General features: G+C 52.9%; 1 protein-coding gene across 3 annotated transcripts in view; it reads left to right on the forward strand.

Annotated features, from left to right (window-relative positions):
* LOC144944398 (receptor-type tyrosine-protein phosphatase gamma-like) overlaps nt 1-17,326 on the forward strand; it is a 509,515-nt gene that overhangs the window by 414,755 nt on the left and 77,434 nt on the right. For 2 of the 3 annotated variants that reach the window (XM_078872535.1, XM_078872536.1), the window contains exons 11-16: nt 3,678-3,810; nt 12,083-12,174; nt 12,530-12,618; nt 13,374-13,458; nt 16,311-16,393; nt 16,531-16,671. In XM_078872535.1, coding sequence (XP_078728661.1) covers nt 3,678-3,810; nt 12,083-12,174; nt 12,530-12,618; nt 13,374-13,458; nt 16,311-16,393; nt 16,531-16,671 — 623 coding nt within the window. The remainder of the gene's footprint in view (nt 1-3,677; nt 3,811-12,082; nt 12,175-12,529; nt 12,619-13,373; nt 13,459-16,310; nt 16,394-16,530; nt 16,672-17,326) is intronic. The other variant, XR_013639578.1, reaches the window with a different exon arrangement.

Below are 17,326 nucleotides of genomic sequence, written 5' to 3' on the forward strand. Positions count from 1 at the left end.
AGGACTTCTCCCTATCTCCAGGTGATTTGCTTGTCAGTTTCGATGTAGTGTCTTTGTTTACCAAAGTTCATGTGCCTGACACCATTGCAATCATTGAATAACTGGTTCCAACAAGGACTGAATGCTGATGTACCGGCCCTGGCTAGACACTGCCTCACCAACACTTACTTCACCTGGAATGGAACATTCTACAAACAAGTTGAAGATACCCCAATGGGTTCTCTCTTATCTCCAGTTGTAGCCAATGTTTTCATGGAAAAAGTTGAGACAGATGCCATCCAGGCATCCACCCTACATCCTTCCTTGTGGAAGAGATACGTAGATGGCACGTTCATCATCTGGCCACATGGCCTACCAGCGCTGGGCCAATTGTTCAACCACATCAATTCCATACACCCAGCCATCAAATTAACTATGGAGGTGGAAAAGGATGGAAAGTTACCATTCTTGGATGTGTTAATCGAAAAGAGACAAGATGGCTCAATGGGACACTTAAAACCTGACTCCCACCACCATTCATCCCAGAAGAATTCCTTCATCAAAACTCTGCACCATAGAGCTCGATGTATTTCCGACCATCACCACCTAGCCAGTGAACTGGAGCACGTACACCACGCCCTCAAGTATAATGTATATTCGGACTACACAATCCGTAAAGCCATCACCCCAACCTTTGGGAAAGAACCATCTGAGGACCCAATCAAAACTATCACCTTGCCATACATAGCAGGTGTTACCAAAAAGATTTCCAAAATCATGAGCAAACACAAGATCCAGGTTCGATTCAACACAGTACATAAAATTCGTGATCTGATCCCATCTGTGAAGGATGTGATCCCTGACATGCAATACCCGGGTGTCTACAACTAAGCTTTGGCTGCAGCAGTAGTTACATTGGGGAAACTAAGCGACATGTTTCGGACCATGTTCATGAACATAAGGCAGATCTGAAACACGGTAGGATCAATACCTCAGCCGTGGCTGATCATTGATTCAATCTTGTGGGCACACACGCCATTGATTTTTTTAAGACGAAGGTACTCTGCAAGCCCACTGGCTATCAACAAAGATTCGTTTATGAAGCCATCCAGATATATAAACACAGACACAATATCAACCGAGAAGATGGATACAAACTGAGCAATCATTGGAAGGACGTTATCAACCGGTTTAAGTCATAACTGGCTGCGATTTTTCCATCCTACCTGCCGATGCTAGCGGTTACTTCCGTCTCTCTGAGTTACATACACGCTAAATGTCTCACTAACACAGGCACCGTTGCTCCTTTTTCTCGATGTGGTGTTGTCCCTCGTTATTTTTTTTAACCAGCTGGATGTCTCACTAGCACAGCCACCTTGGTTTGTTTACATTGACATGCTAATCTCTCGCAGTACAATGGCCACCTCCACAGCTGCGTCGTCGTCGTCGAGGGTCATCACCGATCTTACATTGACATGCAAATTCCACCTCTAGCCCCGCCCACCTACCCTTGGGCTGAGCCCATCTCAAGCCGATATCACTTCGTGTTTCAGCAGCTCTCGCGCTGTATTTTCTCCTGCCTCGGCAGCTCTCTCGCTATATTTTTTCACCTGATGACGATTGCTTGTGTTGCGATCGAAACGTCGTGATAATTGTATTATTTTTCTATCTACGTGGCTTTACTGATAGACCCAAAGAATATAGGTGTCGGGTGGTGGAGGGCTTTAACGACACAATTTTGGCCAAATCGTTCGCCGGTGGTGATGGTGATGCTGCTGCATTGGCAGTGGCGCACCAGCGCAGCCAGCAATGACGACGACAAAACTCGACAAACGCAATCGGCAACGTAAAATTTATTTTAATGATAGCGGTGAAGAGTTTTGTCAGTCGTTCAGATCTCTTAATATTTTCTGCAATGACCTATGTGTTAAACGTCATCAACCTGAATATATATAGTTTATATATATATACATCGGGGGAGCCCTCATAATCTTGTGATGGCACCATCTGGAAAGCGAATGATAGATTTACCTGAAAAAAAGCCAGAAAACAACAACAACAACCACCACCACCACGCGACGACCGCGTCGTGTCATGGTGCCCCGTGAGGGTTCATGCCAAAGTGAATCGAGCAGCACATGACCATCATCAGTGACATTTTTTACGATGTCGCGCTCGTTACACACAAAGTGCTTTCCGCATGTGCACCACAATAGGAGCATTAACCATCACGCAAAGTCCCGGTCATTCTCGCAGCAGCACCGGCTTTTGGCTAACCGTCGAACAAAGATGGTCGCATGCATCGCGTGACGTTTTCAGGTGCGCTTCTGTAGCTCTTCTTTCCGATATTAGGAAGCCACTGGACCTATGCACTTTTTAATGTAAATTGAAAACTAATTTCTTAAAAAAAAATCAATTTCTATTTAGTTTGTTGTCCATCCCCCCCACCTCAGATTAAGATGGTTGGCTACGTAAGGTACAAAAGAAGGTACACCAATTCCCGCCATTCACCACTAGGTGACGTCACCAGGGCGCCTGTGCCAGGCCAGGTGCACTTTGAGGCCTCGTGAAGTGTTGAAGGCTCGCTGACGGGAGGTCTTGGGACAGACCCAGGTGCCATGGATTGACTGACTGAGATGACTGGCACCAGCTGTACCCCCGACTCTGCTAACTTACACACATACATATGATCGGGCAACCGTGAACTGCGGCCGGTCTCGGGCGCTAAACAGGTGTCGAGGCTGGATAACACCTGGACGTGCGGCCGCTGCACTGGGCATCCATGAAAAAGAGCTTCATAGCTCATCGGATTCTTCTCGCATAAAAGACACACGTCGTTGTCGTCACAGGGCTTGGGGAAAAGAGGTTTTGGGGGGGGTTACTCATTTGCAAGAGTGACCCTGGGGCATTGGTCTGCCATTAGGGGGGCGATGATTGATGGCGTGTGTAGAATCTCAATTTGAGTAATTTGTGCGGGATGATTTTTGGAATTCGGCAAATTTGGACCCTGACCCCGGCACACGATGACGTCCGGGGATCTCCCATGTCTAATGTGAAGCGGACTGCGACTAGTATTACCGTAGTTGTTACAGCCACGGTATTAACCAGGGCAGCCGCTGGAGATTCGAACCGCAAACCTCTACGCGCTACCGCCTGGCCTCACCACCGCCCTCAAGAGCAGCACAGCGCAACACTCTAACGCGCCGCGCTTCCAAGTCTATGCTCCGCACCTTCAGCAAGCCGCACCGAGTTGGACAGAGAGGTCAGGTCTCATGGAGGCGGCGTAGAGTAGGGCTGTGTCATGATGGTTGACGTTGAAGCTGGCTCTGATAGTTTTGTCAAGAGGGAGAGCGTGGGGGTGGGGGGGCGACGATGCGGCACTCGAGGGACACCGCGCAGCGCAGGAGGTGACACGGATACAGCTTTTTCCACCGCACAGCTGAACCCGAAAACTGCCGCCGATGTCGCACAGATCGGGGACGCTTCCCCGCGTGTACTGACCACCGATGCAAAAGTGCTTCGAGAACGGTGAATACCGGCGCTGGCCCTGTTTGGCTCTGAGTCAGATTCAGACGTCTTTTTGGTTCTGGCTCAGCTCGGCAAAGTACCCGTAACCGCGAGGGAGCCCCGCCGCGTCGGCACGGCTCGGGTGTGGTGGTTCGGGAGCTGACCGTGCCGCACTCGCCATGTTCCCGTAGACGGCACGGAGCAGCAGACGCGCGACCGGCAGATGGGGAGCGACGTCACGGACTGGCGGCTGCCCCTCGCTGTGGTGTCGTCGCTCACCTGCCTCTGCGTCATCCTCCTCATCGCTCTGCTCATCTACTGGAGGTGCATCCGCTCCCTTGCCCCCCCCCCCCCCCACACCTGGCACACGGAGCTCAGCGTTGAGCTCGTGCCGGCGGGCGCGGTGGCCTGGGTTCGATTCCCAACTTGGGCAGCCGCCCTTTCTGTGCGGAGTCTGTGTAATCTCCCCCTGTTCTGCAGAGTGATGTGTGTGCGATAGTGCGGAGGAGTGTTAGTGCAGCGGTGAGCGCGCTGCGCTACGAATCCGGCGGCCCGTGTTCAAATTCCTATCACGACCAGCACCAGTGATGATTATCTGAACCAGTCCTGGGCCTCCCTTAGGTCGCGACATGAGTACCTGGTGTGGTTTATAAACATCACCACTGGGGAGACTAATGCGGTCGGCCGTGGTGCTGGCCACCCACCCCCTCATGTGCCATGGCGGCCTTCATAGGTGCTCGCTTACAGCAGTTTGTTAAGGCTATATGAGGGATCTCTCTCCGTGTGTCGGTAAGAGTGAGTGTGTGTGAGTGATGTTTGCATGTTCTCCCTCTGTTCTGCATGGAATTCAGGACCCTCTTGAAAAACAGTCTTGCGACTCAGTGAGACTTTTCCAGAGTGAACAAGCGGAGTAGTAAACAAAAACAAATATCATCCACAAACTCATTGCGGGGGGTCTGGGTGGACACAGACGACAGTGACGGTTGTGCAGCCCTCTCGAGTGTACAGGCCGTGCAACTGCACCGCTGGCCCAGGGGGAGGAGGAGGGCCCAAGCAATGGGGAGAGTGGCCCATCTTCATTCCTAGCACCGGGCGAGCAGTCCTTTCTTTCTCTCGCCGTGTGTGGCAGGCACACGCACGCACTCGCGCGCACACACGTGTGTGCGTGGAGCGACAACCATCATTGCGTGAGTAAAACACAAAGGGAGTGTGCGTGGTGAGGACACGCCATGGGTTCGCCACGTACTTCCACGAAAGGGCAATTCCTCGCACGGATGTCCGCGGTGCCGCTTATTCATTCCTCCTCCTCCTTTGTCCCTTCTCGCACCTCAATTGAAGCTGCGCCAAGGGATGCGGGCTGGCTCCCGCAATCTAAAGGTTAAGAGATCACTTATTTGCGTTGTTAATATTCCCCACATAGATCACACTGTGAAGTGCAATTTCTTCGCTAGTTTTATTGCCCCGTGTTTGCCCGGCGTGACGAGTGAGCAACGCCTCCTTCCCCCCACAATAAAACAGGGAGCCTTGCGTCCCCCCATTGCCCGCCAGATGCCCCCAAATTTATTGTTTTTGGTGGGGGGGGGGGCACAAGGAGGGAGTTGGGCTGGGGGGCCCCGCTATAACTACCCCTCCCAATTCGCAATGTTTAGAATCAAAATCTTTCTTTAGACTGGAAGAATCCCATGAGCTGAGAGGCTCTTTTTCACACATGTCCTGTAGGGGCGGATTAGAAAGCCACAACAACGAATAATAACAAACACCGATGGGAGTGCACAATATAGGAAGTCTGAGGAAGTCACGAAATGAAAATAAATAAATAAATAAATAAATAATTCGCTACATCATTAAATGCTAATTGCATAAGTACATCAATTCCTGTTCCAACACCAAAATGCAATCTTGGGAAAGGCAGCAAAACAAAAACAGTCCGAGACCACACCAAGACAACACTCAGTCGTCCCCACAATGGCATTGCACTAAAAATAGAACTATCGATATGTGGGTAAGGATCAAAGTTACCAATCACATTAGCAAATGTGGATGTATCCAGGACTAATCTTCTGCTTCAGAATATGATGTTGAGGGAAGAAACCAGGTTGTCCCTCAACGTTCTTGGGATAAGTTTAAAGGCAATTAGATGGACACTTTATTGGTTTATTGGGTTTGACAATTTGGTTAATGAATGAGTGAAGTATAGCACAGATTTGTCAACTGGGATGTTATGGATGAACAGGGCCCAACGAGGTTTCATCTGGCATCTATTAGTATGTGATTGGATTTTAAGTAGAGGTCACAATGGTGAGTCCTGTATGGTACATCCAGTGCAAATCGAATAACAGAATGATAGTTCAGTGATTCATTAGGAGCAGATCTGTGAGCAGCGTCACCGTAGTCAAACTGGTAGAGCGATAGCTTCAACAATTTGCAGGTGCAATCGAATGAGAAAACAATGTTTCTTTCTGTATAAAACCCTATTTTTTTTATTAGATTTTCTTTGAGATGTGATCAATATGGGGTTGGAATGTAAGTTTTTAATCAATCAGTAAAACCCAAGCATTTGAAGCACTCTGTGTTTTTAATGATATTGTTGCTGATATCCGTAATAGGTGAAGAGAATGAAACTCGATTTTTGTCTTGAGAAAAGAGCATGGTCTTATTTTTGGGGAGATTTAGGAGCAATTGTCGTGATGGCAATCGATGTGGAATTAGTTTGAAATCCTGTTGGAGATTCGGTTTGACTTTGGAGATGTTCCTGATACTAGCATGACAGTGTCATTTGCAAAGAGATTTAATTCTGAGTGATTCAACTTTAGTCCAAGATTGTTTAAATATAATAACAGATTTGGACCCAGCATGAAACCTTGAGAGAACACCCTTTGTTATTTTAATATTTCTTGACGAGATGTTATCACTATGCACCGTTTAAGAATGTCTCGAGAGGTTGCTCTTAAACCATTTCATCGTACTGTCTGAAAATGGTCATTGACCAAGTCTTGTGAGTAGAATGTAATGGTCAACAGTATCACGGGCTCTTGACAAGTCGAGGAATACTGCACAGCAGCAGTGGCCTCTATCCAGGTTTCTGAAGAGAAAATGTAATAATACATCCATCATCGCTGTGGTGGCGCAGTGATGCTCTCAAACACCAGACGGTTTACTGTGCATGAGATTGTGACTTCTTAGGTCGCAGTTTATTCATGATATAAGTATTTTTTTCGAATAGTTTAGTAACTGTGAAAGAATAGAGATTGGTCTGATTATTAGGGTCTTCTCCGGAGCCATTTTTATATACCGGACGAATACGAGCGGATTTCCACTCTTGGGGAAATGAGTGGTTGACAATTTGTGTGTGGGTGGTTAATAATTGGGACGTGCCACAGCCACACGTGCAAATGCAGGTAACTAATCCTCTCCCGTGGATGTCGATGTCTTCATTGATAGTACCTTTTGCAGTAAATCCAGTCCAGATATGGGACTAAGCTAAAAGTATGGTCGATGACTTTGACTAAAACATTTTAAGTTGGTGTGTGCAGAGGTGAGTGATGTGAACGGTGGTGAATTTGGAGAAGGATAATGCCCTGCCGATTCAAAATGTGAATTAAATCCATTGACGATGTCTTTTGAACAAATCGTCCCAGACTTTCTCGTGCCCCCCACTGCAGGGGGGGGGGGGCATCAAGCCCAGCTGCCCCCCCCCCCCCCCCTGGGGAGGGCAGAGGGGAGCACAGAAAGGAAATAAAAATGTCAGGCGCGTAGTTTTATGGAGGGGTGGTGGGGGAGCGGTGACACCACGGCGTTCCGGGGCGCCGGAGCGGTTGGCAGCGACGGCGCCGATGCCCTCATTCCCGAAGCGGGAAATCTCTGCCGTGAGGACCGTGGGGGCCGTGGCGGCCGTGGGGGCAGCGTTGTTGCTCGGCTTCAGCGCCGCAGGGAGGGCCACATGGAGACGTTTGTCTGTCCATTCAAATATGTCGATTGTGACACACACACAGCCAACACGCATACTGACACATACACACACAGCCAACATGCGTACTGACACGTGCACACACACAGCCAACACGCGTACTGACACGTGCACACACACAGCCAACACGTATACTAACGCGTGTACACACACACACACAGCGTGTACACCCTCTGCAAATCTGTAACTTACACGGTCCGCATTCGTACAATGAACGTCGCACCTTATCAGATGCACAAATGAGTAAACGATGATGCGCTTGTTATTAATCGGCGTGCACACGCCGCTGGTTCTTGCCGACTCGAGCTGCCGGCGTTTAGGGCTCAACAATTTGGGGAAAATATCTAATTGCGATTTTTCTGAGAGATATTGCGATTTGATTTGCGATTACATTTTTTTAACTCAAGCTTCAGTTCAATATTCACTGTGTAATAGATTTAAAACATGTGATGGAGCATTACCACATGATACCATAAAAATATGAACTGCTCTATATATTATAATGCAAGGATGAGAACTTAAAAGATGTTAATTGCTTCCAACATGTATTTATTAACATGTTTTAATTGAAATAGAACAATCAAACATAAAACAATTGTAAACAATTCCAAGAAGAAAGTAATATGACTTTTCTAATCGCAAAACATCGCAGTCTTTGCGATTTGCTAATCGCATTGTTTCAAATTGCGATTTAGATTTGAAATCGATGAATCGTTCAGCCCTGCCGGCGTTGCCCACGTTGGGTGTCGCGCGAGAGAGCTTTGATGGGAGCGTCGAGACGAGCAGAGACTGGCGGAGGGGGGGGCGCCACGCCGAAGAAGATGAAGAAGAAGCGGCTTTGTTAGTGAGCGGGGGGTGGGGGGGGGCATCGTTTTGGATTTTGGGCCCAGAGGGGAGTAAAACAAGCCGTCCAGCAACCCGGACAGGAGATCCACACATCGGCACACCACATCCACAATACCTCTCACGCTGGCCACGGGTAGCGTGCCACCTGTTCCGGTATTCCAGCGACCCGGTAGAGTACCCAGTGAGAGATGAATCCCTCGGGGGGGTAACGGTTTCACTCCGCCCGACCAGGTGATGTTTTGTGCGTCCCAGAGCCACGATGTGGTCCAGGAATCCGTTCTCTTTTGCAGCGAACGCCGTCGCGACTGCAGCGGCCGCCAGCGCGCACGCCGACTCTGCCGATCTGGGCAGCAGGCACGCGATTCGGTCAAACCCTGCCACCGCGCCCCGATGTTAATAGAGCGGACATTTCATCTGAGCGTATTGTCGTGTCTACGATCGTGTCGTTCTAGGATCGTGTCGTTTTAGAATGCTGTGCAATGGCACAATTAGCTCTGACGCTTGTTGCACGGTAGCTAGGGGGATACAAACAAAAATGTTGGCCTGCCGGATAGGTCGGCGGAGTCAGCAAGTCCGAGGTCGCGACCGCAGAGGTCACGTGAACCCATCGGCACGAGGAGTCCGGCAGGCCACCCTGGTCATTACTATGGGTGATTTAACCACAGACTACTACGCGTCATCTGCTTCACAGTGGATGTGAATGATTCCGTAAGGTCGTTCGAAAAGAGGCAGCCGTTGTGTGTGCCGGGAACAACGTTTCCCCCTAAGACAGACAGTGTCTGCGGCGCACAGCGGCGGCTTCTTTCGCGATGACCGCCCCCTGCACTACGGGAACTACGGCGCCAATGATAACGCGTGCGCAATTATCGAACAGCGTTGTTACGCGCACTGAAGGAGCGGCATTTAAGTGGTGCCTCGTCACGGCGGCGGCACCGCTCCGCTCCCCCCCCCACCCCTAATCGGCAAAACACCTCAAAGCCAGCGCTGAATCAGCGCTAATCTGCTGCCCGAGAGTGATCGAGCCGTCGAGTCCGGAAGACCCAACAGGGGGGCGGTCGTCGTGATAAAAAAAACGAATAAAACTTTTTTATTTTACCAGGTATGGCCCCACTGAGCTATATAATAATTTTTCAAGAAGCGACCTGGCTATCACAAATGGTAGCTCAACTCAAGTGGCTTATCATCACGTGGAAATTTACAGCAGCCAAATACTCCCTAAACGCGTGACGTTGATTCTAAACGTGGAGGGGAAAACCAGAGAATCTGGAAAAAAAATCCACACGAACACGGAGAGAGAGACACCGCAAACTCCAACTCACAACCTCCTGTATACCAGGCGAGGTAGTTAACATCTCTCCACCGTGGCGCATCGTTTCTGCTGGCGCATCATTTCTACTAGCGCGGCCGGACTTACACCCTCCCAGCTTCACAGCAGCACCTCCCCCCCTTTGTTCTCCCCTCCCCCCCGCCCCCACCTATTCTTTTTCTATTCGTCCCGGGCGGGAATGAACCCCGAAATCAATCACCCGGGAAATGTCATTCTGCAGATCGGCACCACCTGCTCTCCGCGAGGAGCTCGCAGAAGCGATGAGCCGGCGGTTCTGGGCGCGCGGCGTGAGGGGGGGGGCCGAATTAGGCGGCTGCGGGAGCTGCGAGGTCACGGGCGGGAGGCGGGGGGAAGAGTACCGCCTCCCGCCCCCTTCCCGCCTCACCTCATTACCCTCCTCGCAGATTACCGGCAGCGCCGCCCCCACGAAGCGCCCACGCTGAACGCGCCCGCGCGGTAGCAACAGGTTTTTTTTTTTCGGAGGGGCGAGCAAGGGGTTGAGCTTAGCTGGTACTTGGACGGCCGACTGCTACCAACACCACCAGGGCTTGCCAGGTGTTGCAGGCATGCGGGGGGTGCGAGGAGTGGCCAGGAAGTGGCGCTGTCGAGTGTCATCACCCGCTCCCGTGCAATAGCAGCGCGGCGCTGGGTTTTCCCCGGGTTCTCCGGGTTCTTCCTCCTCCCCACGTGAAGCCAAACGCTCACCGCTCATGGAATTCACGACCAATTGTCCCAGCGTGGCAGCAGCCCTCTTACATCCTGTCTTGCAGAGTCAGCGGTTGAAATTCCCCCATTCTTATGATGGGTGGGTGAGGGGCAATCTATCCATCGTACGACCACTTTCCCTACCAAGTGGTACTCATGTCACAGTGAAGATGGGCCGATTCACCCACCCGATCCGGATCTGACCTCACGACCTTCTCATTATGAGCCACTCACTCTCCCTTCGAGCCGCGGTCCTGGCTTAGTGGCACTAAAGCTGAGAGAGGTCACCGTGAGTCGGGGTCATTGTCGATTATGAAAAATGCCCCCCCTCGGGGTCAGAGACTGGGCGACCCCGCCCCCCCCCAGGGCAAGGGAAGGGAGCTGGCGGCAGGACGGCTCACTGCCCGTTTTCCACTCTACCGGTCCCCCCCCGAGCGACGCGGGCAAGCGACGTCCTGGACCTTGAGGGGCGCTCCAGGAGGACGGCGCCAGGGCCGGCAGCACCGCGTGGATTTACACTTCCCTTCTATTTGCAGATGGCGGCTTAATTAGGGCAATTACGCCTAACGACCGCCAATTTGTTTCCGATTTGCGGTGTTGTCCTGCAAGCGACGGTGGGAAATACATCGGGGGGGAGGCGTGGCACGAGCAGAGTGAGGTAAAAAAAAAAGGACAGGGAGAAATGGGCCCCGCTACCGGCGTCGCGCTCCTCTCGGGGACGCAGGGGGATGGCGCGCACCGTGCCGCGATTGCCGAGAGGGCTCTGGCCTCCAAGGCCTCCGCGAGCACTCCTGCTACGCGCGTGGCTTGCGTCGGGTCTGGCGATGGCCCGTCCGGAGACGGCCGCCCGCTTCCTCCGCACCGCCCGCTTCGTCCGTCCGCACGAACGAAGCTCGTTGAACAACGTTCCAGCGACGTCGCGATTTTCCTTCCCGCTCATGCCCTCTCACCACCACCACCATCTGCCCATTAACCTCCTTCGGCTCAATTCCCGTCACTCTGGCAGCAGTAGCAGAGCGGTCCCCGTGCACTGCGTTGTTGACGTTTCTCCTCGTTTTTATGGGGGATGGTAGTGTAGCGATTAGTGCGCTACGCTGCAAATCCGGCGTCAATTTCCGCTCCTGGCCAACACCAGTGACGATTATCTGAATCGGTCCTGGGCGTCCCCTAGGTCGACTCAGCCTCAAAATGAGTACCTGGTGCAGTGTATAAACATGGCCACTGGTGCTAACAGCACTTGCCCCAATAGCCTGTGAGAGGCCACAAGGGGGATCTTTGTCTATGTGTGTGTGTACGCATGTTACGTCTAATCCGGTGTGCCAGCGAGTGCCTCCTGGCCTCTCACGGCTTCACACGATTCTCTCCGCTCAATGACTAACAGCTGCGCTGTGCTGATGAGACACATTAACGTCGTTGCCATTACGAGCATATGCCACTGAGGTACGTGCAGCATGTCCACGGGAGATGCGCGTGCGCGCATATGTATGTGTGTGCGTGCACGTTCTTGAGTTTCATCCCTGGTGTGTGTTGATGAGTTTCAACTCTGGTCACCAATCCCGGGCCTTGCCTAGGTTGAGCGCCTGGTACAGTGTGTAGCCGTCACCACTGGGGAGACAAAGGCGGCCGGACGTGGTGCTGGTCACGCCGCCCCCCTCGACCGCGACACGCGTCTCCATAGGTGCTACTCGCGAACAGTACTTGCCCCATCGGCTACACGGGGTGTCTTTGTCTTTGTGTGCCGGCGATTGCAGGAAGTGTTTCCAGACGGCTCACCTCTACATCGACGACATCAACTCCCCCCGCGTCGTCCCCCCATCCTCCCTGCCCTTTCTCCCCTTCCCAGGTACACCACACACATGCACACAAACACACAAACGCACATAGACACACACGGATGCACACGCACACACGCACAGCAACGCTATTCATCCTCTCTGCTCCCTCTCCTCTCTGCTCTTTCCTTTCTGTTGCTCCCTCTCCTCTCCTCTCTCCCCCTCTCTCTGTTGCTCCCTCTCCTCTCCTCTCTCCCCCTCTCTCTGTTGCTCCCTCTCCTCTCCTCTCTCCCCCTCTCTCTGTTGCTCCCTTTCCTCTCCTCTCTCCCCCTCTCTCTGTTGCTCCCTCTCGACTCTGCTCCCTCCCCTGCCACTCGCTCCCCCCCATCGCCCTCCCTGATCCCTCTCCGTCTGTCTCTCCCTCAGAAGAGGTGGATGGAATCCCAGTCAAGCAGTTTCCAAAACACGTGGCAGAGCTCCAAGCCAGTGGATCAGGATTTGCATCTGAATTCGAGGTTTTTGTTATTCTCCGTATTTTTTTTCCTGAGGAAACATTGTTCGATCGTAGAGCATGTGCATTTTTTTTATTTGGCGCATGCAATACTGCATTTGAAAATGATACACTTGCCAGTGTGCGTGTGTGCGCGCGTGGGAGAGATCTGGACACAGTCCCATCAGTGAGCTCCTCCGGCAAGCGAGGCTGCTTTGGCTGGGTCGCGTAGCCTTCATGCCCATCCACCGCATGCCCAAGCCAGATAGAGGAGGGGAGCATTGTACGGGTTAGAGACAAGATAGGCTGATGCGGTACAGTGGGATGTGGAGCTGAGTGGACATGCTGATGACTGGTCCCAGAGATGTCAAGATCGGCCTTTATGGAGGAGACTCGTTGAAGGACGCTCCTGGGAAGTGCCAAGCACAGGTGCACTATGACGCTCCTGGCCAATTGCACGCAGTCGCCCTCCCGAAAGAACGGAGGGCAGAGGAGTGACCTTCACAGCAGTGAGTGGAAAAAAAAACGACGTGCACAGTGGGGAGCACAGGGGGTGCATCTACCAGTCATCCAAGTCGGTCAACTCATGGCACACTTCACGTGACGGCCTAACACTGCACCTCGCATGGCACAAGCGCCGTGATGATGTCGGCGCCACTTAGTGGCGAAGGGCAGCTGCTCTTGTGTCCGTTTGTCTGAATCTGTTGTGTCTCCGTGTCTTTGCGTTGCTTAGCGGCTGCTGTTGCCGTGCGCGTGTGCCCGTGTTGCCGTGCGCTGCAGGAGATCGAGCGCAGCACTCTGGACTTCGGGATCCCCACCGACGACGGGAAACAAAAACCTCGCTACATGAGCAACATGGCCGCCTGTGAGCTCTGCCACTCTCCCTCACTTCCCCAAGGGCGTCTTGGGAGCAGCGCCACGGGTGCCTGGCACGTGGGATAGATCTGATGCAATAGCACTCTATAAAATCATTGTCATCAGCAGCAGCAGTAGCAGCAGCAGCGATAACAACATCATCGAACAGCATCAGTATCATCAGCAGTAGCAGCATCATCATTGTCTTTGCCGTTATCATCGCAGTGCAGTCATATCACGTTTTTATCCTGCACTGTGAAGTATGGTCATCACGGCCCCACGGCCCACGTGGCATGGGGGAGGTCCTCATCCAGCAGTGAATTGACAGCACTGTATATGTACCTATATAACAATTAAACCAAATGATGGTGGTGGAGAAGATGACAATCTTCCCGTGTTCTCCACTTGGCACATGGAGAAGAGTAGGGAGAGGTGCATAGGAAAGTCTTGAGCCTGGACCTGAACAGGGGCCAGGGAGTAAGGAGACAGCACAGATGGCTGGGTGACGGTTGTTGCAAACCATGGGAGCAGCAGAGGAGAAGAAGGAGCGACCCCACCGCACAGAGTCAAGGTCGAGGGCCTTCCAGAGATTCCTGAAGACTCTGGGCAGCCTCCAGATTCATCAGTGACAACAACAACAACAACAAAAAATTAACCCGTAAAAACAAAGTTTTTCACTATAAATCCTTTATATGCGTGGCAGCTAGAGTCCTCTCGTCCTCTGGTTTGAGATGGCTGCCACCTATGGGTCAGATGATTGCCTGCCACCATTAAGCAATTGGTAATTAAATATAAAAAAAAATTCCTAAAAAGTGTAAAGTTATGGAAAAACATTTTCACGAAAATAAATTGTCACGCACAACGAGTCTGTGTGCAAAATGTCAGCTCGATTGGATCACGGGAAATGGGTTAAAAATTTTATATAAAGGATTTAAAAAGCAGGCCCAGTGTGGGGCGCCCTGTTTTGTGTGAGAAAGGGTCCCCGGATTACAAATTGGTCCCTTCCGGCCCCTCCTCTGTAGTTTCTATCGACGGCCCCTGCACCGTTTGGCCAGCGCTTGCGGAGGGAGTTATTTATTTGCGGAAGATCCTTCTCAGCTCGGCCGAGCTGTGCGTGGGGGGGGGGGGTTGCGGGCGGGGGGCAGGGGCGGGTGAGCTGCAGGGCCGAGTGATTGCAAAATAAATCTTTTACAATTCTGCCCGCGACACCAGCGCAAAACGCACGGAGAGTCCCCCGACCTCGCAGCCAGCGACAGTGCACCCACGTGGGGGGGGGTTGGGTCGTTCAAGGCCGTGGAGAAGATGCATCCTTGAAGAAGATGCATCCTCGCCAAACCCGGCCGCGCGTCATCCCCACGCGGCACTCGGCGCGCGACGACGGCGGAGGGCGAGGACCGGAACGGAATCTCCCCCCCACGCGAGCGCCGCGCGTCAACCCGCACGGGTGGCTCGGCTGCCATGTAAATCCGAGCGCGCCCACGCACGTGAGCGAGCGTGCGCTGAGTTTAATCGCATTAACGAGCGCTCCGCTCCAGTGATCGCACACAATAAATAGCGCGGAATATCACTCCGCGCGCGGCTTTTATCGCCGTACATTTTAGCTGCGGCTGTTAATCACGGAGCGGTCTCGCGGATGCGGGGCGGAAAGCCGACAGTTGGCAGTGCGGCAGTGGATTCTCACAACCATCTGCGTGGTTATCCCCTTCGTATGGGCATCGGGTTTTCTCCGAGTTTTCCGCTTTCCTCCGACTTACGAAACAAAACTCTCAGTCATGGAATTCGTCAAACATACCAATGTAGCAGGACCATCCTGAAAACGAGAGTGTGTTGTACTCAGATGCAAGCAAGGACTGTGAATAATGGAGACAAGCGTGGAGAGGCAGTGCATTGGTCATGGCTGATGATGATGATGATATACTCTTAGTGTTTGCGGGACAAATTCTGGTCACCGCCATAGGAATGTGGAATTTTCAGCACCGACTCAGGACCATCACTTCCAATGCTCGTTCGAGCAGAGGGAAGCTCCGGAGTAAATAAGGATGAGACAACGGCCTACGACGATGATGACGACGTGGATGATGACGACGACAATGGATGATTGATGATTCAGGACGGTCAGTCAGCCCAGCGGTAGCACGTTTGCCGCTCGTGGCAGGCCGCCCAGGTTACTACTGTGGGTGTACGAACCGCAAAGTACTGCACGCCGCCTGCTTCACGGCGGACGTTACACATCCTCCTTGACGCCATCCGAAATGAGCCGGCCATCGCGTGCCGGCGTCATGGTCCAAACGACCTGCAGACTTCATCCCACCGGGATTCTGCGCAGCGAAACAACCGCAGACTTGCAAAATGCAGCAGGGCCTTCCCTCTTGGTGACGGAAACCTACGCTGCTGTGAGATTGACATAAATATCAGATTCACAAACTCGTTGTTCAATGATCATTATTGACAACAACAGATGCGTTGAGATAAGTGGAAGGCAAGCTGGCAGGGCGCAGGCAATACTGGCAGGACTCGGGCGCAGTATTTAGGAGTGTGATTCGCTCCTGCCCATTGGCAACGCTTACATCACTTGCCCCAAAACTATGATAAGGTTTTACGAGGGATCTTTGTGTGTCTATCGTGGTGGGCGGTCGTGTCATGGATAGTGCACCGCGCTACTAGTCCAGTGACTTCAGTTCAATTCTCGGCCGCTGCCATCACCACTGACATTTTTCTGATGCAGTGCTGGGCCTCCCCTAGGTCGAATCAGCTGATGTGATGCGTAAATATCGCCACTGGGGAGACAAAGGTGGCCATCAGTGCTCGCTAAAGGGCATTGGATACATGTGGTTTCTTTGTCTTTCTCTTTGTGTGTCGCAGATGACCACACACGCGTGCGTCTACGCACCCCGCCGGGCCGCGATGGCAAAAGCACGGAGCTCATCTGCGCCAACTACGTCGATGTACGACGCACGCACGGACAGACGCCGCGTTGCATAAGACACGCGCGCGCGCGCACACACACACACAATGCGTGGAGCGCGGTTATTTGTTCACAAGCTGAGGGTGTGTGACCCTGGCCTTCCACGCTCTGCGGCAGGGGTTTAACCGCCCGCGAGCGTACATCGCCACGCAGGGACCCGCGCGTCCTGCCTTCGCCGACTTCTGGCAGATGGTGTGGGAGCAAAACGTGGGCACCATCGTGATGCTGTCCGGCCCGGGCGAGAGCTTCGCCGGCAAGGTGAGAGAGGCTCGTGACACCACGCCCACCCGAGTTGGCCGCACCCAGAGGACACGGGGTGGCCACTACCCGCGCTGGCCGCACCCAGGCACCCGGGGCCCCCGGCCACACCCGTTCACCCAGACACACAGGGCCTGGCCACATCTGCCCCAGCCACACCCAGACGCACATCCAACCGGCGACACCTGCTGGCCCGCACCCACCCAGGCAATACCCAGACATGCAAGCCCCGGCCACACCCATCCGGCACACATACAGAGATATGGGATGGCCACACCCAAATTGCCACTCCCAGACCCACAGGGCCTGGCCAAATCTGCCCCGGCCACACCCAGATGCACATCTCGACCGGGCACACCTTGTGACCAGCACACCAAATCCCGCCACACACACACACAGGGGGGGTATGTGACCCTGGGGTACTGGCCACACCCAACGCAGCCCGGTCGTGTGGCCCGCACCCTTCCTTGCACAAGCAAGGGTGCCGCTCGCCAGCTAAGAGGCGGTGCGACGCGGTCAATGCTAAATGTTTGCCGAGCGGCTGAGTAACGGCACGGTCCGCTTTTGTGCGTCGTGTTCGTCAATAACGCCGTTCTCGGTGAGAAGGAGAAAAAGGACAAGAAAAAAAATAACAACAAAAAAGAGCAATGGCCCT

Source organism: Lampetra fluviatilis, chromosome 34 (genome assembly GCF_964198595.1).
Source record: "Lampetra fluviatilis chromosome 34, kcLamFluv1.1, whole genome shotgun sequence".
NCBI lineage: Eukaryota > Metazoa > Chordata > Hyperoartia > Petromyzontiformes > Petromyzontidae > Lampetra > Lampetra fluviatilis.